The sequence below is a fragment of the Sceloporus occidentalis genome, unplaced genomic scaffold (assembly GCF_023333645.1).
Source record: "Sceloporus occidentalis isolate IW3139 unplaced genomic scaffold, rSceOcc1.0.p SCAF_2, whole genome shotgun sequence".
Taxonomy (NCBI): domain Eukaryota; kingdom Metazoa; phylum Chordata; class Lepidosauria; order Squamata; family Phrynosomatidae; genus Sceloporus; species Sceloporus occidentalis.
The window spans coordinates 13,694,656-13,721,137 of NW_028316982.1; the positions used below are offsets into that span (position 1 = coordinate 13,694,656).

The 26,482-nt window shown below is 41.3% G+C and overlaps 1 protein-coding gene across 2 annotated transcripts in view; it reads right to left on the bottom strand.

The window, feature by feature from the left end:
- Positions 1–26,482, bottom strand: part of PIK3CA (phosphatidylinositol-4,5-bisphosphate 3-kinase catalytic subunit alpha) — a 66,361-nt gene that overhangs the window by 11,777 nt on the left and 28,102 nt on the right. For both annotated transcript variants that reach the window (XR_016279958.1, XM_089508800.1), the window contains exons 8-21: positions 21,205–21,310; positions 20,814–20,966; positions 20,478–20,612; positions 20,214–20,338; positions 13,572–13,653; positions 10,960–11,124; positions 8,523–8,626; positions 7,651–7,822; positions 7,317–7,423; positions 6,892–7,013; positions 2,860–2,938; positions 2,036–2,206; positions 1,556–1,673; positions 911–1,062 (exon numbers count right to left, since the gene is read on the bottom strand). Coding sequence is in view for 1 of the 2 variants with exons in the window: in XM_089508800.1 (XP_089364926.1) it covers positions 911–1,062; positions 1,556–1,673; positions 2,036–2,206; positions 2,860–2,938; positions 6,892–7,013; positions 7,317–7,423; positions 7,651–7,822; positions 8,523–8,626; positions 10,960–11,124; positions 13,572–13,653; positions 20,214–20,338; positions 20,478–20,612; positions 20,814–20,966; positions 21,205–21,310 (1,791 nt within the window). In the remaining variant the exon portion in view is untranslated. The remainder of the gene's footprint in view (positions 1–910; positions 1,063–1,555; positions 1,674–2,035; positions 2,207–2,859; positions 2,939–6,891; positions 7,014–7,316; positions 7,424–7,650; positions 7,823–8,522; positions 8,627–10,959; positions 11,125–13,571; positions 13,654–20,213; positions 20,339–20,477; positions 20,613–20,813; positions 20,967–21,204; positions 21,311–26,482) is intronic.

Here is a 26,482-nt window from a genome sequence, read left to right on the forward strand (position 1 = left end):
TTTAAATGTAGGTTAGGGTCCAAAAAGGACTTTATGCTGGGGCACAGGAGAGTAAATGCATGTTTTCCTTTTTGACTGGGTGGTTCATGAAATGGCTAGTATTGACATTCATGGAACAGCTTCTTGGAAAAGGTGTCTGTCTGTAGGGAAATACAGTTTCCCATGTGCACATACAGTAGCTTCCCTTGGCCCTTTGGATTTTCATCATGTTTCTAAGAAGTTTTGTGTATATAATACAGTAAGAGAGTCTTATAGCTATTCACTTCTATAAAATAAAGCATGACTGAAAAGAATAAGCCACACGGTCATTGTTACATTTGTACCTTGGTATTCATGGAAGATCTGTTCCGGGCCGCCCCCCCCCCCCCCCCCCCCGTGGATACCAAAAAATGGTAGTGCAGCCATGTGTGTGCACAATTGTTGGGACAATGAGGCTTGCTATCCATGGATGCTTAAACCAGAGGATGGCAAGCCCACAGATAATAAGGCCCCACTGTATGTACATTTATATGGTTTTTCTGAAGAAAGCTTAGTGAAAGCAAAGTATGATTTCCCCCTATCTGAAATTTCCTCCACGCCCCCGATATTTCATCGCAATAAAATATAACTACAGTCCGTCCTCGCCTTACGCGGGGGATCCGTTCCGGATCCCTCCGCGTAAGGCAAATTCCGCCTATGCTCGAGCCCCATTGGAAACAATGGGGCTCGTGCGCGGCGGCGTGGCGGTGCGGGCGTGCGCGGGGCGCAACGGGCGCGCATGCCCATTCAATTGAATGGGACACGCCGCCCCTTCCGCCCCGCGGCTTGAGCGCGTACGCTCAAGTCCACGTATGGCACGGGCGCACTGTAAAGAACTTTCTTTGATTAATTTGCTTATCACAATTAAAATTTGAGTTACAGGAGAGCTCACCTTTCAAATTCCCTAGTTTTGGTACATTCTTGGGCTCCTTTACTAATCACTATCAAGAAATCTTGTGTTAACACAAATGGCACACGCTCCCGTTTATAGCCGAACTTCTTCTTTTTGTGATCCAAGAAGTGTCCAAAATCAATATGAAACAGCTTTGAAGAAAAGACATTGTTAGGCTATTACTATATTGGAAAAGACAGAAGAAGAGAAAATTGCCTCTTAAATGTCTGCACTGATTTTTCAAACATGTCAATACACAGCATAATTAATTATTCAAACATGACATCGGTTCTAGGGATCCATGGGATTCCTCAAAAGCTTGTTCAGGGTCCCTCAACAAATATATTAGTAATGAGAGGAAGCGTTCCATAAGGACAGCTTGCCCATCACTATACATTTTCCACAACCACAGAAGAATACTGGGTGTACTCTCAAATCTTCTGGGTGGTGGTGGTGATGTCCTGCTTGCTTCTAGTGTGGATATTAACCATAGACAAATGCCTCTTCACAAAGCACAGTGATTCTAGGGGAAATGCTCAGGGGTTCTTCCGCAAACAAATGTGTGAAGAGCTTCTCGAAACAGAAAGCTGGAAAATTATTGAATTTCACAAATACAGACACAAAGAAAGATTGGAAATATTCTACCTGCCCATCATCTTTCACCATAATATTGCTATTGTGACGATCTCCAATTCCAAGAATGAAAGTAGCTACACAATAGCCAGCGCAAGAGCGTGTAAACAAATCAATAGCAGGATCATACCTATCAAAAACAGAGAATAAACATGTCTATCAAAAATGGAATATTACATGCTTCATTGATTTTTGATCTCCATAAACAAAGAAGATGGTTACAATATGGCTGAATTCTCTAAGCATTACAATATTACAAAGAAGATAAAATATTTATTTTTATTTAAAACATTTTAGGCCACTTTTTGATCTAGGAATTAACCAGCTCTTGCCTGAACTATGCCCATTAACATCTGAACAACTATAAAAATATCACGGCTTAACATAGGAAGAATATTAACAGAGGAAGAATGTAAGATCCTTAGCTTTCATACAGGGGAGAAACTTGTATATACGGAAGGGGAAGGAACTTGAAAAGAAAATTTGACTTACATTTCCCCCTTGTTCTTGTCTTTGAGCCACTGGTGTAAAGTATGACTGTTGAATTGCAGTGCACCTTTAAGGCCACCTTTGCATTGGATCTGCATGATTGTATGTGAATTTCTCACTACTTCAATGAGTCCCACACAATCACCAATAGATAAACAACCATATGGCAACATCCTAGAAACAGAATGTGAGAAAGTTCTTTTGTCAATACAGAATGTATGCTTTAAGACATCAAGTTGACTAGTAAGCAAAATATGCCGAAGTAACAGGCTCAGAAACCTCAGTAAGAGTAATGATCAAGTTTTGCTTTTCTCCTGGAAATCCAGTAAATAATCAAGTCATTTGGATACACAACCAACAGAAATTAGATTTAAAGAATTATACAAGTAGTTCCAGAAGACCAAGGCACACATTTAACTTGTGTTTCTGGAGCAAGCCAAATAAGCTATTCCTGAAACAGAAAAGAGTTTGAAATGCTATGTAGTATGAGTTCTATTCTTCAAAGTCAAATATTCATTTGGGTATGCTGAAAGTAGCTCTTTGGATCTCTGTTCAAGAGTATGACAGACAAACATACATCAAACTGTAATGAACTTTGGTTTTGGCATCTCTTGCATCTTCATTGCACAAACATTGCAAAGCTAAACTGTAATGCAACTCATTGGAAAGATACAGAAGAAAATCCAAAATGTTTATAGAGTAAATAGCATTGACTATTATTAAGAGATTAAAATTAGCTGCAAACTTGATCCAACCAGGTTCCTAATCGGGCAGACATAATAAAAGACAGAAGCTGGAGCATACCAGGACAATTTAAGAATACTTGCCTAAGATCAAGGCCTTGATTTTGCCAAATGCTTTCCATAATTCGAATTATTTGAAGTGTGAGCATATCCTGACGCAGATCTGAAAACATGGAACTGAATGTAAGTGCTGTAAAAATACACTTTTAACAACTTTCTTTTCAATTCAAGAGATCAAAGTTTTTCATAACTGGTTACTGTGCTTTGGCATTGTTTTTAACTATGCTTTTGGCATTAAAAAATGAAACACAGTCTGTGACAAATTTGTTAAAGCAAACTAATGTTAAAAGTTTCAGGAAATGATTAATTAATTTGCTTCAAGTCTACAGGTAAAATAGATCAACTTGCAATGAGCTAAATCCTTTGGCTTCTTCACCCATCCTTCCTCACCCTAATCCCTGTCACCACCACCATCCACCAACAACAGAAAAAGGTGCATCTTCAGGAGCTATGGCATTTCCCCGTGCTCTTCTTACCCAGGCAAACACAGCAAAATTGTTATCAACCTGTGAGTGTGGGTATGAACTCTCCCTCTGCTACAAGACAACCACTGCAGGTATGCAATAGGTACTCCTTTCTGCTATGTCTCCTTGTTGGAGAGACACCACACAGCAACACGGTGACATGAGTAAGACTGCAAAGATGGGCAAGCATGTGTGCATCAATTTTAGGTAACTGCTACAGTGGACCTTTGGTATCTGCTGGAGTTTGGTTCCAGCCCATCCCCCCCCCCCCCCCCCAACACCAAAATCCATTCAATTTCCATTAAACATAATGGTTACTAAAATGGTCCCTTATATAAAATGGCAAAATCAATGTTTGCTTCATGGAATTTATAAATTAAATTAAAAAAAAAGTCAAGCACTGGCTGCCAATCAGCTTCTGGGCGCAGTACAAGGTGTTGGCTATCACCTTTAAAACCCTACATGGTTTGGGCCCGAGTTACTTGTGGGAACACCTCTCCCTACATAATCTGCCCCGCACACTCAGAAATCCAGGAAGAATTTAATGGAACACTATAACACCAGGTTAATAACAACTTTCCATAGAGCATTTACAGCCGCAGCCCCTAAACTGTGGAACAGTCTACCGGAGGAGATCCGTCTTATTACCACCTTAGATGCCTTTAAGAAGGCACTTAAGACGGATCTCTTCCAGCAGGTGTACCCACCTGATTCTATATATGACCATGATAAATGCTCCACCCTGATGATGACTATAGGATTCTTGATGATTAGATATTTTAAGGAACTAATAGGAATGTTGTAATTCAGTATTACTATTTTATAGTTTGTATCTGTATTAGTATTATATTTTTAATGATGTAATCCCACTTCAATCCTTGGGAGAAGCGGGAAATAAAATTATTATTATTGTTGTTGTTGTTGAATACGTGGATAAAGAATCTGTGGCTATGGAGGACTGACTGTATTTATTCCAGATGCATGATTCTGAAAAGTTCAGAATAATAGTTCAACTGTCTAAAATGGTTCAGTGCTCAGAACAGGGACTTGGACCTAATGATGTCAATATTGCCACACCAACTTGTAAAAGGACAAATCCAATACTTGCCATTCATCCATGTGACAACAGAAATCACAAGGAGCAATAGAGGGGCTTAAATGTCAGTTGGCTACCTAGGCACAGCTCTGCCTCTACCCTTGAGTCATGATGGTTACTGAATGGGAGTAAAGTGGATTCCACAGGCATTTTGGATGCTGGAAGAGAATGCTTTACTGCCATCAGCTGGATGGCTCTACCCTTCTTGTCTGGGCTGAGGCCTCTCCCATCTGGCATAACTAGAACAATAGCTTTTTTTTCACTCCAGCAATGTAACTTTAAGTTTGGCCAAAATATTACTGATCCTCACTACTATATTTTGATGACTCTGCTTCTTATATAATTAAAATATAATTTTAGGACCATATGAAGAAAGCTTGGTGCTAAAGGAAACCATTCCCTTTTGGGGACTGGAAAAGAGGCAGTGAATGCCCATCTTCCTCTAGCTTGTCTTTCATCACTCTTTAAGCTTTGTTGCACCCAGATCCTTTGCCAACACTTACCAAATTCAGTGGCACAACATGAGGCATTAGAGCTTTCTATCACTAACAAGACATAGTATCTCATGTCTCTCAAACAAAATAATCCAACAGGCTGGATTCAGACCTACTTCCACATCAGCAAAAACTTTGTACCATGAGAGCCTGATGCAGCTTTGCAGTGACCAAGAAGCAAAGCAATTCTCTCTTAATCTTTTTTTGCCTCACCAAACCTTCTCCCACCTTAACAAATCATCCAAAAAGGAGGAGAGAAGGAAATAAAATATGCCAGCCCATATCAAGAAAAATCAGAAAAGCTCTGTTGCTTGCAACTAGGCAGGATAAAGACTAGAAAGGGAACCTCTGACAGAGGATAGAATGCACAATACTGTTTTACATCAGTCTGCCCCTGCAGTAAGTGAGAGGAGCAACCCTCCTCCACTCTAGGAAAACAAATTTTCTTGCATTAAGCTTTTCTGCCTGACAACAAACATCAGTAAATTTAGGGCTATTAAATATCCTCTCTAAAAAAGAGGCATGCTGAAAATACCTATATCTTTTAGAAGGGTGGCAGTAGTTGTGGTGGGAAAGAAGTTGCATATTTAGAAAACAATAGGAATTCACATGCACACTCTTCTATTGTAATCAGAAATACAGAAAAAAAATAATTAATTCACAAATAGTTAAGTTATTCCAAATAACCAGTTATTTGTGATCAAAAGTTTCTTCCAAAAGGAACAGTACAACTAGGACCACTCCTCTTGTAGTTATAATTGCATCTTTTACAGTTATGTTTACAGTTACCAAGGTGTAGAATTACTGACAGGTGGAGGAGGAATATAACATGGTCCAAGTGCTGGCTCTTGCCATGTCTTGTGCTCTGTTATGAGCGGGTGTTGGGTTGAGATGAGAAGACTGTTTTGTATTACAGGTCAGTGGGAAGTACCACTCAGATTTTTAAAGGAACGTTACTAAAAAGTAACTATTTTCAGTACTTTTCAGAAAATGAAGAAAGATTTAGGAAGCTGGGTATGTTTGGCCTGGAGAAGAGATGGTTAAGGGGTGATATGAGAGCCCTGTTTAAGTATTTGAAGGGTGTCACATTGAGGATGGAGCACACCTGTTTTTTTTTTGCTATTCCAGAGACTTGAACACAGAACAGTGGGTGCAAACTACAGGAAAAGAGATTCCAGCTCAACATTAGGAGCAACTTCTTGACAGTAAGATCTGTTCACCTGTGGAACACACTCCTTCCTTGGAGATTGTAGTGGAGTCTCCTTCCTAGGAGGTCTTTATACAGAGGCTGTATGGTCGTCTGTTGAGGATGCTTTGATTGTAATTTCCTACATGGCAGAATGGGGTTAGACTGGATTGGCCCCTGTGGTCTCTTCCAACTCTATGGCGGGTTACAGACCGCCATTAGGGACGTCCTGAGGATGTCCCAGTTTGAAAAAGGGGCGTCTCTTCCAGACGCCCCTAACCCTATCACGGTCAGAGTCCGTGACAAATGGCGGCGGCCGTTCCACATGGCCGCCGCCATATTGATGTAGTGGACGCTGTGCGTCCGCATGTCGTGCCCCGGAAATGATACCGTGAGTGCGCGACTAGCGCCTCGCGGCATCTCTTCCGCGCGCTCCTTCCTCTGAGCATCCGGGAGCCGCGCGGTTTGGCTGCTGCGGCTCCCGGATGCTGCAAGTGGAGGCGGAGCCAGACTGCCGCAATCCGGCGGTCTGTAACGCACCTATGATTCTATGAAAAGCAAAAGCCTCCTTTTAAAAATCTGCAACCATAATAATAATCAGTACTTTCAGAAGGTACTGGTGCCTTAACAGTAACTAATTACTTAGTTGTCCACATTCTAAATAAAAGCAAGCTGTGGATAAAGAAGAGTATTATATGTATTTATAAGTTTAGTTCAATAAAACTTTACACTGGCAGGTATAATTTGAAGAGGGATGTATAAGATGGTCTAGTCACTGGAAAAACATCTGCATTACATAAAAATATTCTTACTTACCATCCCCATTTTTAAAGATGATCTCATTGTTCTGAAACAGCAGCTCAGACATAATATCTGGGTTTTCCCAATTCAGCCATAGTGGTCTCTTAGCAGATGACATAATCCTGCACTCCTCAAGCCTATGAAACAGGAAGATTGCTGGTTTGACAAGTGTATTTTCAAATTAACAGAAATATTTATGTTTTTGTAGACCCTTTAGAGAGACCAGTATGTCACCACTGCCAAATGACATTCTCCAAATATGATGCAACTACAAAGAACATATGCTACAAGAATAACAACAGAGACAACTAGTTTGCTTGGGTGCCCTGGGACTGAAGATTACTGGTTTATGTACTTTTTGAACAAGAAGACTACTGTGAAAGCTCTTTATATCAATCACTGTTTACCACTGTCATAAGTTCTGCAAAAGAAGACAATACCTAAGAGTTCCAAGCTGATGAGCAGGATTGAGAGGAGATATAAAACCTTGCAATGCATCCATGAAATCTGGCCGTCTCATTTGTTCCACAAGGAATTTCATCTGTACCTAATGGATAAAAAACATCCAAGCATTTAAAGGTTCAGTCATATGCCAATGGCAGCCGTGTTTTGTGACTAGCTTCAGTCTTTAATTTACATAAAAATGTTCTTTTAAACATCATTTAAACAGAGTATTTAAACTAGAAGTATTGAAGAATAGAACTGATTATAAAAGAAGTTGCTCTCTTATTTCTACTATGTTCACATTTTAGACTCTCTGTTTCTCAGATTTACCTTTTGTGTTTCATCCTTTTTCTCCTGTTTAAGGATGTCTGTGAGGTTAATCAGTTTCTCCATAGCTTCCACTTGCCTGCTCAGATGTTTTAGGTACATCCCACATGCTCGGCAGAAGGACTCCAAAAGCAGACCAAATCTCTGGCTCACATTTTTATTGTGCATTTCAGATCTAATAGCAGAGATTATTTATAGGCAATTTTTAAATAAATAAATTTGTCAAGGAAAAAAAATTGTTCACTCACTCACCCACCCAGACAACCTATTAAAAAATCTCCTCTAGAAGGATGGGAAAGAAATATACATGGGATCTGGGAAGGTCAATACAGACAGTTTGGTGATAACTGGGGAACTTGTCTTAACATATGAAAGGATTTGATATTTGCATGAATATCAAAAGAGATATGTTTCTAATGGTTCGATACAATTACTGTATAATAACTTTTATTTCTTCTAAAGAAATAGAATATAAACAGAAATATTTTGCATATACTGTACATTCCTGTGTTGGTAACGTAAACATGGTTTAAAATACAAGACGTAACTGAAAAGAAAACAAAAAAATTCTAGTGATGTGAATCAAGTTATTTTCAGCCACTTAAATAATAAATAAAAATTTTATTTGTATACTGCTTTTCCGTCTGATCAAAGCGGTTCACAGTAGCATACAATATAATACAAAACAATACAACACTCAAGCAATACAATAAAATATCCATTACATCAGCAATATTACACAGTACAGTAAAAATCTCCTAACAAATAAACTTAAAACAGTCTTCACAACTAAACAGCTGCTTAGACACAAGATGGTTAAACTTTCAGGCCTTTATAATAATATGATGCATATTAAAGTGGAAATCCAAACTTACTTCAGATGCCAAAAGAAGAAATGTCCTATTCTCTGATTGGTTAGAGCCTTCTTAAGTAAAAATCTCACCAACAGATTATCCAAGTATTGCTCATATTTCAGAACCTAGATGAAGCAAGAACTGAATTGTAATTGATATTTAGCTCTATTTCTCTACTGTCAAAATCATGTCATTGTTCCTGACATTAGACATTATCCCAGGTTTCAAAATTAACCACTGACTTGGTCATGTGGGATGACTACATATTGGCCCCAGGAGAATAGGGTGACCAGGGTGGACTGGGTTCGATTTCCCCATTTCCCATTTATCGTTAGCAGTATCTAGCCCTTAAAGGTTCTTGTTTTGTTTTACAATCAGTGAAGCTGTCTGGTAATTCCCCATCCTCTGCCTCAAATGTGGGCTTGGTTTCCTGCACTGGTTTCACAGTGTGTGCTTATCTTTTCTTCTGTTTATTTTCCATTATGTGCTTCATAGAAAAGTCAGATGAAGTCAAATAGGTCATGCATTTCTAGTGATTTATCTCTTATGAGGACTACAGTTTATTTCCAGGATCCCTGTTCCATGAAGATTTCAAAGACATTTCTTATTTCCAAGTATGTGCACACATAATCACTGTTCACATGAAGGTAACCCCTCTGTTGATAATTACATTTGTTCTCAGATCAATGGCAATTTGAAACCCCCTGCAAATATGCTTTAGGAGAAGTTTTTTTTTTGGGGGGGGACAGATGTCTTTTTTTAAAAAGAGGAAATAATCATTTCTTCTTTCCCCAGGAAACAGTTATCTCCCTTCCAATTCTCTCATCCTTAAAATGCACTGTTTTTATTCAGTGTACCACCTAAAATTAATTTCTAGCTTTGCTTATATAGGCCTGTCCTGCTTTGACTGTCTGTGTATACTGACTGGCTCTGGAATGTCTAGGTAATCTGATGCCTACTCAATGATCTGTGACTGATTTTAGTCCCAGTCCCCATTTTGGAACCGAATTTCATTCTACAGTTCATTTGGCCTAATTTTTAGACTCTCATGTTTGTTTCTCCATACCCTCCTCCACTTTTTAAAGTGGAAGTAGTTTATTAATGCTTAGACCATAGGCTATTCATTCACATACAAAACAAATGGGCTCACTAACAACTACGACATGAAATAAATAGTATACAGATTTAGGATACTGTACTTTAAAAATTCAGTTAAGATTACAAAACTTTGAATATGAACAAAATTGTACGATTAGAACAATCAGTTGCAATATTAACAATAAATCTTGCCTGAATTTTCATTGCTCCCAGGATAAAAAAAGAGAAACCTTGTAAGTTACTGAAGAGCCAGTATCAGGCAGGAGATAGAAAATATTTCCTTGAACAGTAGTTAAGTGTAGGCCTGAATACTCTAAAGGTATCTGATCCTGTCTGCTCTTGGAAGCTAAGCAGCATGCGTCCTGGTACTTAGTACTTAAATGGGAGACTGCCAATGAATACTAGGTGCTGTAGGAAGGAAACAACTGCCAAAACCACCTCTTGCCTAAGAAAATCCAATGAATTAATGGAGTCACCATAAGTTGACAGGCAACTGGAAAGCACATACACACAGACAATTGTAGGTAAGACAGAATAGATCCTAAACATTTATTGGTTCAGAATATAAAGAACAAAAACAAATAATGGAGCAAATCCTCAATTTGTGAGGCCCCCACAAATACACACACAAAAAAGGTCAAAGGGTTATGAGAATATCTGCCATTGATCATAGTTGTAGGCATGGTTTCACAGTGATGGGTTGTAAAACCTGACCTAAGTTTTGGAAATAGAAGCTTTGTGAAGTAAACAGTCCTTTGATGGTCAAATACCATTCTGAAAAATTAGATTTATTAATAAAATGTCCTGTATTTATTTACCACCTGGCCTGATAAAAGGTTCTACTAAATTCAAAAGGTTGCAGCACATTTTTGTGGTACTGTATTTCCCTTTTTAATCAGTCCTGGCAAATGCATAGCACAACTGTGTATTTTGGTTATATACCAGTATATTCTAAGTATATGAAATTAAAATATTTTATTTTTTTAAACAATCTATGCATGAATGCACAGATTGGCTAGCAATTTTTTTCAAGATTATTTTTAGATTTTCAAAGCCATTTTTGGCCAACTTTCCTATCTTTTTTCAGGTGTGGAAGTATGATGGGACATAGCTTTGTTCACTTAGTTTGTAGTATTAAATTTGTGAGGAGGGGGAGGATAATAGTTTAAATCAAGTCGCCAAACAATGCAGTATACCTGGTTACCTGTAACCTTTCAGGGACATTGGGACCATATTCTTCCCACACAAAACACCCTTACTAAATCATCCTTTCTTCCTCAGCATATCTAGTTCAAATATAAAATGTTTAAACATAGGCATACACAATAAAGACTTTGTTGTTTAAAACAGAATATAATACCTGTACCAACTGAATCAAATACTGAGAGAGTTTGTCATCTGTCAAATATTTTTCCAGACACCGAATTGCAAATGCTCGCACCACTGGATCTGGGTAATTGCAGTCCAAAAGCTCCATTGCTTGTTCAGGCTTGATGGGAGGCCAGTCTTTTATCAAGCAGTACATCTGGGCAATACAGAACAATGGGAATACATCACAGCTACAGTCTTGAAAATACATGAATGGCCTTGCTGTACTAGACCAAATTCAACCTACTGTATATACTCGTGTGTAAGTCGACCTCATGTATAAGTTAAGGGAAGGTTTCAGGGTCAAAATCCTGGATTTTGATATGACCCATGGATAAGTCAAGGGTAAAACCTAGGGAGCTATAAGGAAGAATGGAAAGGGGGAAATACCACTTCTGTCCCTCCTTCTCTGGACTTCTCCCAGGTGCTGCAGGAGAGGTTTTAACATCCGATTGAGAAAGGAAGCAATTGGATTTAAATTGAGAGATTTTTCCATGGGAAGCCAGGTCTTGCAAAAGGGAGCAAAAAAGAAGCAATTGGATTTAAATGGAGAGGTTTTTCCATGGAAAGCCAGATCTTGCAAAAGAGAAGTAATTGGATTTAAATGGAGAGGTTTTTACTTAGGAAGCCAAGGCTTGCAAAATGGAGTAAGAGAGAAGTAAGTACTGTATATACTCATGTATAAGTCTAGAAATTTAGATCAAAAGATTGACCCCCAAAACCTGAGTCAACTTATCCACGGGTCAATGTAAGTACTGTATCTTAAGTCTTATTTAAAATTTAAATAAAATTTGATCCTTGACCTATCCAAGGGTCTTATCAAAATCCATAATTTTGACACCCAAACCTGCCCTTGACTTATACATGAGATTGATTTATAGTTGAGTATATACGGGTATTAGTTTTTTGTGGGTTTTTTGGGCTATGTGGCCATGTTCTATAAGTTTTGCCAGCCTCTGTGGCTGGCATCTTCAGAGAATACTAACCTGGAAGAGAGTGGGTATACACACACACACACACACTGTGTGACCCTGGTTGAGGAGGAGTGATTCCCATGTTAATCTGTGTATTGTTCTGTTGTTGATAGCATCCTCAGGGTAGGAGGATATGCAAAAGATTAGGTCTGCTAATTGGTGATCATTATTTGCTGGGAAAGCCTCTGACCCTGAGTGGTTTCTCATTTGCATTTGCTGAGTCACCAAAACCAGGACTAAACAGTCACCACTCAAAATGGCCGCCCAGCTACCTCTCTCCTCCTCTCTGTAGCAGGAACTGCTCTACATCACTCTGGGAGGAGTGATATAGAGCTAGTCTGCTAGCTCCACCCCTAGTGACTCACAGATATGACTCACTGAAGCTCCACCCCCTCTGCAAGAAGCACACTCTCCCTAGAGTTTATGGATGAGGGAAAACAGACTCAGCCTGAATCCAGAGAAAACGGAAGTGCTTGTGATAGGTTCTCCCGGTCCTGGGAAGGAGGTTTGTCCACCTGTCCTGAACGGGGTCACGCTCCCCGTGAAGGACTCAGTTCGCAGTTTGGGGGTGCTTCTTGACTCGTCGCTTCACCTGACTCCTCAGGTGGATGCGACAGTTAGAAGTACCTGTTATCAGCTTCGGCTGATACGCCAGCTGCGTCCCTACCTCGACCGGGGGGACCTTGAAACAGTGGTGCATGCACTGGTAACCTCTCGACTTGATTTCTGTAATGCGCTCTACATGGGGCAACCCTTGTACCAAACTCGGAAGCTGCAGTTGGTTCAAAATATGGCCGCTAGGCTGGTCACTGGTAGTTCCAGGGCCAGCCATATAACACCGATATTGAAAGATCTGCACTGGCTGCCAATCCGCTTCCGGGCCCAATACAAGGCGTTGGTGGTTACCTATAAAGCCCTAAATGGCTTGGGCCCAGAGTACTTGGAGGACCGCGTCTCCCCATACAATCCGCCCCGCACACTCAGATCAGGTGGGAAAAATCTTCTGAGCGTTCCCAAGACAAGATTTGTTTTAACGGCGCAAAGGGCATTTTCTGTTGCGGCCCCGCAATCTTGGAACGCTCTCCCTGAGGAGCTCCGCTTAGCCCCCTCCCTGGAGTCGTTCAAGAAGAACCTGAAGACTCATCTATTTTGTCAAGCCTTCCTTCACATGCCCTGACTGTCTTGTATTGTCTTGTATTGCCTGTGTATTGTATTGTATTGTATTTTAAAGACTGATTAGTAATTTTTAACTGTTTCTATGATGGATTTTAATGAGGTATAGTTATGCTTGGTTTTGTTTAGGGTAATTGTTATTGTTAAATCTGTTTTCTTTTAATCTGTATTGTATTGGATTTGTACTGTTTGTAAACCGCCGTGATCGTGGGAACGGCGGTATAAAAATAAAATTTCAATCAATCAATCAAAACAGTTATCACTCAAAATGGCCGCCCAGCTACCTCTCTCCTCCTCCTCTCTGTAGCAGGAACTGGTACAAATGTTCTGGAGAGGAAGATAAGCTCATTTTCTTCCATTCTACATTCAGTATGGAAGTTATCATAAAGAAAGCTGTTGCAGAAAATTTAAAAAGTCATTGCTTATTTAAAATTTTGTTCTGCAATGAATGTGTTACCTGGGCTACTTCATCCCTTGAGTTCCATTTAACAGACAAAAGCAGCTTAGGTAGAATTTCTGGCATATTTACACAATAGTGCCTGAAAAGAAAGAAGAAAGGCATTTTGGGGAAAAAAACACACACACTGGGTGTTATTTTCAGATCATACAATACTATTTAGCATACTGGCTGGTAAACAAAAACTTGTTTACGTCAATGCATTAATTTAGTATATGATTTTACCCCACATTTCCATATCTGAAGATTACATGCCAGTTATTTACTATGAAGATCCTATTTCACAAGCAGAGGGTATCCTAGCGCAGATACGAACGTTGGTACATACCCGTGATACACTCATTTCCAGCAGACGAGGGTCCTAGCATCCTGTATTCTGGGTTTAGCTCCTCCTATTCGCTCCTTTAGGCAGGGGCAATAAACAAAAGACCGGCCCCTATATAGGGAGGAGCTAGCCCCCTGAACCTCAGTTAATAACAAGCCAAGTGACTAGTAAGGTAAATCAAGGAACTGAACTTTAGTAAACTCAGCAAAGGGTTAACTAGAACACCTTAGAAAAAACTAGTCCAAGAACAAACAAGGACTCAGAAAAAACCAATCCAGCAACAAGAAGAACAAGGCAAGTCCACCAACAGGCAGGTAGGGTCGGAGGCCGCAGGCAGCACTCGGGTGGGCAGGATGCTAGGACCCTCGTCTGCTGAAAATGAATGTATCACGGGTAAGTACCAACGTTCATTTTCCCAGCAGACAGGGTCCTAACCTCCTGTATTCTGGGATTTACAAAAGCCCTCTCAAACTGGGAGGGAAGTGCTACTAGGAGACTGTGGCCCCCGACAGAATCTGTTGGAGGACCCTCCTTCCAAATGATGCTTCAGCGGACTGAGACACGTCAGTTTGTAATGTCTTATGAAGGTGGAAGGCGACTTCCATGTGGCCGCCCTGCAAATGTCTGACAGGGAGGCGCTAGTGGCCAGGGCCGCAGAGGTCGATGCACTCCTGGTTGAGTGCACCATCACCCCCTCGGGTGGAGTGAGATCAAGAGTTTGGTAGCTCTCTTCAATACAAGACCTGATCCACCTAGTCAGAATCGAGGCAGATACCTTGTACCCCAAAGAGCCTGGGAGAAAGGAAATGAACATTTCAGATGACCTTAAGGTTGAAGTCCTCTTGATGTAGATTTTGAGGGCTCTGCGCACATCCAATGTGTGCCAGGTCTTTTCCAAGTCCTTCTTAGGATCAAGGCAGAATGAAGGCAGGAGAAAGGCTGTGTTGACCTTAGGCATGAAGGTAGGGTCTGGACAAAGGCACACTGAGACTGGCCTAAAAATACACAGGTCTTTATGCACCGACAGGGTCCCAGCTCTGACACCCATCTGGTGGAGGTAATGGCCGTGAGGAAGATGACCTTGAGGGAGAGGTGTTTGAGGGATCATTGGAATGATCTTTCATTCATCCCGAAGGGACTTGATTGGCCCAACCATCAGCGCCTTTAAGACCGTGTTCACATCCCAAGATGGAAAACGATGTCTGGTGGGCTGGCCCTGTTGGAAACTCCCCTCAACAGCCTCTTAATGTGAGGATGGCCGCCATTCTAGCTGCTCTCTTATGGAGCAGAACCAACGTGACGGCAGACACCTGCCTTATAATCATGTTGGGTCTAAGTCCCTTTTTAATGTCATCTTGGATGGACTATAGCAGGGCAGCCACTGAAAACCTGAAGCAGTTGATGAGAAGTTGTCTAAAAGGTGGATTATGGTGGATGATGTGATCAATCAGAATAGAACCTGATCTAATCTGGACCTATGGCAGCTTCCAGCCTATCACTGATCACCTTGTCAACTGGTTATAGCAATGAAGGTGATTTCATGTGTAGCAATTAAGACTTAACGCTCTGAAAGAGGAATGTTAATGTCTGACCTCCAATTAAAATTTCAAAACAATGTGCAGTTCTTTACTGGAACATCTGTGAACCTGTGTAAAATAAGACGAATTCCATGGTTAGGCAAGGGAGACACTGGATTAACCTTTACCTCGCAGACATTGGTGAGTCCATGCAGAAGCGTGGATGCACTCTGTGTTAACAGGGCCTGTGGTCAGAATTAAGTCTGATTTCATCTGAGGATGAACTTGTCTAGAGGCTTCAAAAATCACCCCAACTCCATGTAGCAGACTATCATCAACCTGTATGAAGGCTGAGGGGTCTCCCGGCTGAATGAACTGCTGATTAAGGAGTAATGAAACAGGAACAGAGGGCTTGGCAAGGATAGCCCTCTGGTACTGAATTTCGAGGAGAGAATTTTCTCCACAAAAAGGATCTGTCAAAGGAACACAAACCTAAATTTTAAATAGTATAGTGGGCCCTCAATATGTACTGGAGTTGGATTCAGGACTTTGCATGGATACCAAATCCATGGAAGCTCAAGTCACATAAAATATAATGGCATAGTAAAATGGAGTGTCCTGTATAAAATAGTAAAATCACAGTTTGGTTTTCATGGTTTTGGTTTTTTTGGGGTGTGTGTGTGTGTATATATATATTACAAGCTGTGGGCATATAGGTGGCTGGTGTAAGTCTCTATATGGTGCTGTATGGTATATTACATCTGAGCACATGTGCTAGCAGAAAAACAAGGCATAGGCACTAGGAAGTCCATTTTCCCAGCCTAAGAAGGTAGTGGACAATGGTGTTGTTTGGGCCAGACCTTGGCATGAAAATCCAGTCAGACACAGCAGCTAACTTTATAACACTAAAATCATAGAATCATGGAGTTGGATGAGACCACAAGGACCATCAAGTCCAACCCCCTGCCATGCAGGAAATCACAATCAAAGCATGCCCAACAGTATGCAAAGGAATCTTGTAGCACCCTGAGACCACTAAAAGAAAGAGATTGGCAGCATGAACCTTGAGCCCAACTCATCATATGCATGATAGACCTTGTTACAATATGCCTATCCAAGGCAAGGAGCAGTTGAATGGCAAGCCCATCAGCAGGCATTCTTATTTAAAATGTAACTATCTAGACAAGGTAAGAGGTAATTGTGATCTTTGTGGCAGACCCCTCAGGGCTCTGTAGGATGTCTGAATGGGATTTTGAAGCAACCCCTTAGCAGAAAAGCCTGATTATATTGTTTTAAAACACTCATGGAGGAAGGGGGGTTTTCTCCCCCCCCCCCATGGAGAGGAGCCTGTTTGTCTGTTTGTTTTTGATAAGAATTTTTCTTAACCCCCTGTATTAGTGAGAACCATCTCATGGAAGAAACTGTATTTTTTAGTTTTTTTCCCTTTAACAGACATCTCTCCTATGAAAGAAGGGAAGGCAAGGGGAGCCACCTCTTCTGAAGCTAGCTGACTGAGGTTCCCGGTGTTTTATAACAGGAACATAACCCTTTTGCCAATAAAGTGGAGCTTGGTTGGTCACCTTAATCCAATATATCTATCACCTCATATGAGATGTTTTTACCAAAGATCCTCAATGCATGTAAGCATTAGAGGTCTGCTGAGTAGCCAGAGGCCTTCTCCTTGCTTGAGTCACCCTGTTTATTAGCATTTAAATGAATCTGTATTGTTAAAGCTTATGCTCTTAATGAGAAGTGCTATGGCTGATAACAGTTTGCACAAAGGAGGTAGAATCATGTGTTCATCTTATGTCTTAGGCTGTTCTAGCTAAGGCAAAAAGGCTCTGGTCCTAATGGAGACAAGGATGGAGGCCCATGAGGGAGGAAGAAAAGTCATCATATTGGCTTATGGCTAGCCCCTTTCCTTGTTGAATTAGTTTCCAGGCATCTTCTCTGGCCTGGAAAAAGGAGAGGAGGGTGAGCAGAAACAGCACAACTCAAATCTCATGGGCTAACAGTAATAAAATGAACACCAGAAAAAGTTAGCCAGTATCTCTTGTAAATCTGAGCCCCCAGACCTGTTGCTGTGGTGGCTCTCCTCTCCTTTATTTGCCCCATCAAGGGTGGTTGCCTGGGCAGTAGCTTCTTCCAGGCACTGAGGAAACTGCTCAAGTTAGCAGTGACTGAAGACCATTGCTAATCATGGGTAGATAGCTGCATATGGCCTGTAGTGTAGCCCTGATACTCACAGGGAATTTTGTTTTATTTATGTTTAAAACAGCCCCAACTTCAAGCTGGGGTTTACAAGCTTAGCCCTTTTATCTCAGGCAGGCTTTATAGTAACCTGGCTGCATGATAGAAGCTGGCTTGGTCCTCAACTCCCTTCCCACTTGCATAGGTAGCTGGGAAGGGAAGAGGGGCTACTGTGGGACATGGTTCTACATTTACCTGAGGTATGTCTGTGTCCTGAGAAAGGATAATCTCTGATGGAAAGGAGAGGTCAAGCGCTCAAACTGCTCTCTCAAGAGTGCCATAGTTTGGGGCAGCCAAACACAATTGGGGGTGAAGGGAACTCTCCACCCATGATATCTGCAAGTGGTTTCCTCCTTTTTGTTGTTGTAATTTTTGGGGAGGGAACACAGGAGGATTTGTATCCATGTGCTCTCTCATAGAATCCCTGGGTTGGAAGAGACCCCAAGGGCCATCCAGTCCAACCCCATTCTGCCATGCAGGAACTCTCAATCAAAGCATACCCGATAGATGGCCCTCCAACCTCTGTTTAGAAGTGGGTGGCAGAGGCCATGATCTCTCTGGGGAGGACATGAAGCCATTTGGTGCTTTTTTGTGGGATGCTCTGTGGCAGCCAAAACAGACCATTTTAGAGTTGGAAGCTTCAGCTCCTGCTGGGCCCAGTCTAGCTTCCTTTACAGCTGTACAACATAAAGGAAGAGTCCTCTGCCTCCTTACACGCCATCTCATTATAAGAATTCAAAAGGAATGTGCAGGAGCCCTGGCAACACCACCATGTGTTTCCCAGTCTGCAAAAGGATCCCCCACACCTGTTGGTGTCCTGGGTGCCATTGGGATCAGAGATGGGAAGGAAGGGGGAGACCAAGGGTTTATGCCCCCATCTGCCCTCCTGGCAGAGTCCTAAACCTTATGCTAGGCATAGTGCCTGCAATGGCCATGGCAGAGGCCTCATGGCAATGCCTGCCCTGAGCGAGGGCATTAGATTTGGCAAAGGTTATTTGGGAGCTCGAGAGAGAGGGACCCTGGTACTCACCCTTCTCCTGTGTCTTCTGGCTGGCTTGCCTCTCTGACCTTGGCTCTGTTTCAGGCTGTGCAGAGGTGATGCAGAGAAATCCCTTGCCATGGCTTTTGGCTGGCCTGTCCTTTGAACTCTGGCCCCAATGGGCTGAGCAGAGATGCTGAGAAGGAAAGTTTCCATGACTTCTGGCCAGTTTCCTTACTGATCCTGGGCCTTAAACAGGCTGGGCAGAGGTGATGTGGAGAAACAGAGACATGGAGGGGATACCCCTCACCATCTGTTCCCACGGCTTCCATGTGCTGCAGTGCTGTTTGCAGAAATATCCTGTGCTCCCACCATGAAAAGGGGGCAGCTTTGGAGGAGAGGGGGAGTCATGGGCAAAGCCAAGACCTTTCTTCAATCCTGAGAGCCCTTGCCATATTAAGTCCTTCTTCATGCTTCCAAGACATCAAGAGAAACGAAGAGAAGGACTGGAGTGGCAGTAGTGAAGAAGCTGCAGAGCAACAGCAAATACATCCCAATGGTTCTTCCTCTGAAGCCAGCTCATTCTGTTGAGCTGGCAGACCCTGAGCTAGGGAAGCCTGAGCTAAGGATGACCCTTAGCCAGTGCTCTTGGGGTCTTCTGCCACAGCCACCACCAAAGAAGGGGGGAAAGGCAGGAGAGAGGAGAAGAAGGGAAGGCCAAGAAAACTCTCAAACCGCTTTCGGAGAAAGGAAAAACCTTGCTGGCTCGAAGAGACACATCCTGCTAGGAGCGTAGGCAGGAACAAGACTGAGGCTCAGGGGGGCTAGCTTCTCCCTATATAGGGGCCGGTCTTTTGTTTATTGTCCCTGCCTACAGGAGCGAATAGGAGGAGCTAAACCCAGAATACAGGCGGTTAGGACCCTGTCTGCTGGGAAATAACTTCTCCCACTCACTAGGAAACCCTCTCCCACATTGCTGAAAAAGCAGCTAACAAAATCCAGCCAAAAATGAAAACAATTGGCCATTATGTTTAAATCACAAAATAAGTACTATTATGTTACAGGCATACAGTAAAACCTGTGAAGGAGCTAACATAAAACAGCAAGAGAATTAAAAGCTTATTGGAAAGAATTTTGTAAACTGTCAGAATACAAATGAAGAAGTGAATATTTTGGCACAGGGAAGATCTTCTCACCATTGACCTCAAAATTTATATGCTATAGCCTGCATTAAAGACCATATCAGATGGTCTTAAAATATTCACATGAGAGATGTTCCGTCAGTAGTTTTTCTCAAGGAATTTAGAAGTGATAGCCAATACTCTGAACTGCACCTAGAAACAGATAAGGTTCTTCAGAAGACTTCATTGAAGGGCTGGTGCTGTGGTGAGTTAAATACAGTAGCAGACAGACTAAGCCACCTATTCCAGTTTGATTCCCACTTAAAATGCAGACAAGGCAATACTAAGGGCACTGGCTGCAATATGCCTACTGCTACCCACCCTATTTTTCACAGACTCACTTGTGATATAATATCACGATGGAGGGTGCTTTAACTAGAGCTGTCATACCTGTGGCTCCAAAGAAAATCCTTTTCTTGTTCAGTTATTTCAGACAGAGGGTCTCGAGTGCAGATTGCACGGAGCTGCTCTTTATCACTTTCTCTTAATTCATTGTCTCTAGCTAGTCTATTACTCTGTAAAACAAGGGTATACATGATTCGTACAATGGGCACATTATTCAGAACTAGTAGCAGACACTTTATGTTTTGCACCATCTCATTAGAACCATGCTCTTTTTTTTACAACAAAACCTAGAAGAACAATTTCCCTTACCAGTCCAGCATGACTGTAGTTAAATCCTAGTTCTCGAGATATAGTCCAATTGGCATGATCTTCAATTACTGACATGTCAGGAAACTTTACAGGACTGCTAAACCAGTCAAATTCTAACTCTAGACATGGAGTTTCCTAAGAAAAAATAAAAGTAAAATTATATATATTATAATAAGGTAGGCATTTTTAAAAAATAAGACATAGTTGCTAAGATATATTAGGAGGTGATCCTTAAAAAGCTAAAAATGTATTTAATGTACAGAGGAATATTCTAAATAAACTTCACAGTGTATAAATAAGCTAAAAAGGGACAGGAGACATTGACCATTATCTTACCTTGTTTGGATTTGATCCAGTAACTCCAATGGGATTTAGCAGGTCTTCCAACCCATGAGGTACAGGCCACAGATTCAGAGCCATTTTGCCAGAAACAAGAGTGTCTGTGTAATCAAACATGTTAATATTCCCCCACGCCAATGGGCAGTGCTCCTTAAAAAGAGCAAATAATCACTGTTTAGTCTCAGCTATCAGTAACACACTACATAGGCAAGCTCAGATTTAAAGGAATTAAGGGGGGGTACTTTAAACTTACAAATGGGATCACAAAGCAAATTACAATTGTCACTATTGGTTTAGAGATCGATGCAGTACAAGACTGAAGAATAATTTTAAATCCATTTGCTCTCTTTACTTTTCAAATGACTATAATAGCTAATCAGAACTTTACCTCCTTTGCACCCTTTCTGCCTTTAACGGAGCAGATAGAAAGGCAAAGCCGAGCAGCACGTGGAAGATCAAGAATATGCATCTCATATTGCAGCCATTCATTCCATCTGCAAGAGACAAAAAAAGAGGGGTTACTTGAAAATTTGACCCAAATATACAATTGCTACTGCAGTTTTAAATAAGCAACATTTTGGTTTCAAAACGGACTCTTTAGCGTTCTGTTTTTGTTTTGGTAACAAACTGTTTTTTGAATACTGAGATTTAGTATGAATATCCAGTATAAAATATTTCTGCACTTAAAAAACCAGCACAACTACACATGCACTTTAAGTAGAGAGGAGAAGGGAAAGCTACAAAGCACATTGTAAAAGAATTATCTAAACAAAGGCCTCTTGAACACTGCATGTACTAGTTCTTCTAAGGTCATGCTCAAATCCCAGGCCCATTCTAACAAGGCAGTCCTTGTATTATTTCCCATCCCCTACCTCTGTTGGCTCAAAAGAATATTGGGGCTCTCCTAAAAAAATCTTCCTTTTTGAATACAGCAATGCCAGTGTTAGCCAGAGTTTTCCACACAACTCTAAACATGAAGTTTAGGGATGCACAAAGCAGTTTTTCCTATCCATTCCCAATGTGACAAGAAATATTATCCATAATATGCCTTCAAGCGTGTGTATTTTTTTAAAAGTAACTGACAAAAGTGTGCCTGTACTATGCTGAACTGAAGCCTTGCCTGATGCAAGGTAGCAGTTCTAGTAGGGGCATGCTAATATATGAACAAGGGTAACAACATAAGAGCTAAATGGAACCTTCAGGTTCAGGGAAAAGGAAGAGCTCTCCCTCCTTGCCAACTGTCATCTTCTGGCTCGGGGAGAGTGAAAGGACAGGTCCAATGCCATCGGGCCGGTCTTGATTAAGAAGAAAAGCCCTCCCTGCAGTCCATCTGCCTTGGTCCAGGCCTCTGAGGGAGAGAAGAAGTGCTGGACCTGATTCCCTTCCCCACCACCATTCCCTTCTCCTTTTGTGTTGCGTTTTTTTAGATTGTAAGCCTGAGGGCAGGGGACAGTCTAATTAAAATAATAAGTGTAAGCCACTCTGAGAGCCTTTAGGGCTGAAGGGTGAGGTATAAATACAGTAAATAAATAAATATAATATAGAGGCATTGTGTCACTAAATACCAGTTCCTCAGGGCATCAATAAGAAAGGGCACTTGGGAGAAACAAATGACCAGGAACAGACTGCATAGCAATAGAGCTACTTCAATCTCCAGAGTTAAAATCTGCTCTAGCGCTAACTAAATCTGTCAACAAATATGGAAAACAAAAGAATGGCCTACAGTTTGGAAACATTCAATACACATTCTAGTCCATAAGAATGGGGACACCAGGGATTGCAGTAACCCCAGGACCATTTCATTAATTTCCTATGCAAGTAAAATGGCGCTCAAAATTCTACAACCAGGTTTTTTTTAACTACCGTATTTTCCGGTGTATAAGACGACTGGGCGTATAACACGACCCCCAACTTTTCCAGTTAAAATATAGAGTTTGGGATATACTTGCCGTATAAGACCACCCCTCTTCCAATGCACACCAAATAAAAATTTAAAAAACATCACTGCATTTACCCCAACTCGTTCTCTAATCTTGGCTTGCTTGCCTGCTTGCTTCTCTCTCTGTCTCTCTCTCATCTCTCTCTCTCTCTCTCTCTCTCTCTCTCTCTCTCTCCCTCTCTCTCTCTATTTATCTATCTCTCTATCTATCTCCCCCCCCTCTCTCTCTATTTCTCTCTCTCATCTCTCTCTCTTTCTCTCTCTCTATCTCCCTCCCTCTTTCTCTCCCTCTCTCTCTAATTCTCTCTCTCTATCTATCTCTATCTATTTCTCTCTCTCCCTCTCTCTCTCTTTATCTATCTCTCTATCTCCCCCCTCTCTATTTCTCTCTCTCTCTCTCTCTCCCTCTCTATTTCTCTCTCTCTCTCTCATCTCTCTCTCTCTCTCTCTATTTCTCTCTCTCTCTATTTTTCTCTCTCTCATCTCTCTCTCTCTCTCCCTCTCTATTTCTCTCCCTCCTCTCTCTATCTCCCTCTCTCTATTTCTCTCTCTCTCTCATCTCTCTCTCTCTTTATCTATCTCTCTATCTCCCTCTCTCTATTTCTCTCTCTCATCTATCTCTCTCTCTATATATATCTCCCTCCCTCTCTCTCTCTCTCTCCCTCTCTCTCTGTCTATCTCCCTCTCCCTCCCTCCCTCTCTCTCTATTTCTCTCTCTCTGTCTCATCTTTCTCTCTCTCTCTCTCCCTCCCTCTCTATCTATTTTTCTCTCTCTCTCTCATCTATCTATTTATCTCTATCTCTATCTATTTCTATCTATCTATCTCCCTTTCTCTCTCTCCCCCCTCTCTCTATTTCCCTCCCTCCCTCCCTCTCTCTCTTTCTCTCTCCTATCTATCTATCTATCTATCTCCCTCCCTCTCTCTCTCTCTCTCTCTCATTTTTTATTTTTATTTACCCCAGGCCTTTGCTAAGGCCTGCAAAGCCTGCCTTGCATGCAGGCAGTGCTCTGGCCTACTATAGGCCAAGTTTAGGGGGCCTGATGCCCACAAACGCTGGCTTCCAAAGGGCTCCGGAGGGCTTTGCAAGCCGGCAGCCAGGGAGGCACCCCCGCGCCGGCTTCCAAAGGGCTCCGGAGCCCTTTGGAAGCTGGCAGGACAACCAGGTAAGTGCGCTGGGTTCCTGGGGCTCTCTTGTTACCGACGTACAAGACGGTCCCCAACTTTTGACCCCATTTTAGAGGGTCAAAAAGTCGTCTTGTACGCCAGAAAATACAGTATATATGAATTGAGAACTGCCAGATATTCAAGTTGGGTTCTGGAAAGGAAAAGGCATTAGGGATTATATCGCAAACATACGTTGGACAATGGAGGACACCAAAGAATTTCAGAAGAAAATCAGTCTGTGCTTTATAGATTATAGGAAAGCCTTTGATTGTGTAGCTCATGAAAAACTATGGATCATTCTTAAGGAAGTGGATGTGCCACAACATTTGATCGTCCTGATGAATAACTTGTACTCAAGACAAGAAAAAAACTGTCAGAATAGGTTATGGAGAAATGGAATCATTTTTAACTGGCAAGGGGGTCAAGGTAAGGCTGCATCTTATCATCATATCTGTTTAATTTATATGCTGAGAATATCATACATAAAGCAGGATTAGACTGAGAGGAAGGTGGCATGAAAATTGGAGGAAGGAAGAGCAATAATTTAAGATATACAGATGACACCATATTAGTAGCAGGGAATGCTAGTGAAGTTATTACTGAAGAAAATCAAGGAAGAAAGTGCAAAAGAAGGTTTACAGTTGAACATTAAAAAACCAAAAATAATGACCTTAGATTATTTACCTAACTTGAAAATATATGGTGAAGACATAAAAATAGTTCAAGATTTTCCTTGCCTAGGCTCAATCAATCAGAATGGAGACTGCAATCAAGAAATCAGAAGGAGACTAGGACTAAAGGCAGTTATGAAGGAACTAAAGATCCTGAAGTGTCACCATATAGCATTGAATACTAAAAGTAGGATTGTCCATGCCATTGTATCTCCCATTTCTATGTATAGCTGTGAAGGCTGGACAGGGAAGAAAGCTGACAGAAAGAGATTAACCTCATTTGAGAAGTGATGCTTCACAAGAATTGTGTTGATACTGTGGACTGCTAAAAAGAGAAATAAATGGATCCTAGAGCAAATCAAGACTGAACTCTACCTAGAAGCCAATATGACAAAACTGAAATTTTTATACTTTGGACATACCATGAAAAGATATGACTCACTAGAAAACACAACATGCTTTTGAATACAGTAGGAAAAGAGGAAGACCACATTCCAAATGGATAGACTCAATAAAGGAAGCCACTGCCCTGAGTCTGCAAGACCTGAGCACTCTCATCTGTAGGGTCCCCATGACTTATTTCTTGACTTCTTATAAACTTCTGATTGGCTGGTACAGGAAACCAAATGCTAGGCTAAACAGGTCTTGCCTCTCATCTTCCAGAACTTTCCTCATATTACTTTACATATGGAAATAGGGCTTATATCAGGCTTTGGCTAACTGAAATGGGTAAATATTTCTAACTACTCTCCATCCAACACACAGGCCTCTAAGACCTTGATCAATGAATAGGCCTTATATCAGGCTTTGATGAATTGAAACTGATAAGTATTTTTAACTACTCTCCACCCAATAAATCAAGGTGTTAATCAATGAAAGTAAGATTCAACATTTGACTATGGAGAAGCTTTCATGGCTGCTGAGTTTTGTCAGAATGTTTTCAGTTTCCCACTGACATTACACACTTTGAACATAAATACAGTTCCTACTGGACCATAGCATAACAACTAGCAAACCTAGAATACTCCTGGTGAATCTTGCTGCTGCTGTTCATGAAGCCAATTCTAAGTGTCTTAAGGTGGTTAGAGGTGAATACAAGAGTTCAGTCTGTTCTGATATGAAGTAAACTTGCACTCACATAATAGAATGTTTAATAAGTAGTAAAGGTAAAGATAAAGGTTTTCCTTGACATGAATGTCTAGTCGTGTTCGGCTGTAGGGGCGTAATCTCTTTTACTAAGCTGAGAGAGCCAGTGTTGTCAAAGACAACTCCACGGTCATGTGGCAAGCTTGACTGCACAGACGCTGTTATCTTCCCACGGAAGTGGTACCTATTTGTCTACTTGTACTTTTATGTGCTTTCTTACTGCTAGGTTGGCAGAAGCTGGGAATAGTGATGGGAGCTCAGTTTCACGTGGCACTTGGGTCTTGAACTGCTTACCCTCTGATCTTGCAATTGTCAGAGTCTGCATCTTAACCACTGAGCCACTACGTGCCTTTCTTACGTTGTAATAAGAAGCAGAGTATTTTTAAAAATATATTTTTTCATTTTTTCACCTTTTAAACTATAGAATGTTATAGGGGGTTAGTCATTTCCTATGATATAATATTTAGTAGCAGATAATGCTATAGGCATGAGATCCTTCTAGTCTTGGAAGCTAAGCAGGGTCAGCCCTGATTAGTACTCGGATGGGAGGCTGCCAATAAATACCACGTGCTGTGAGCTATATTTCAGAGGAAGGAACCAGCAAAACATCTCTTGAGTATTCCTTGCCTAAGACAATCCTACGCGATTCACACAGAGCTTTACTATTAATGAAAGAAAAAAATGTTTGTCTTAGGCAGGGCTGGGAAACCATATGATCCTCAGGATGTTAATGGACTACAAATC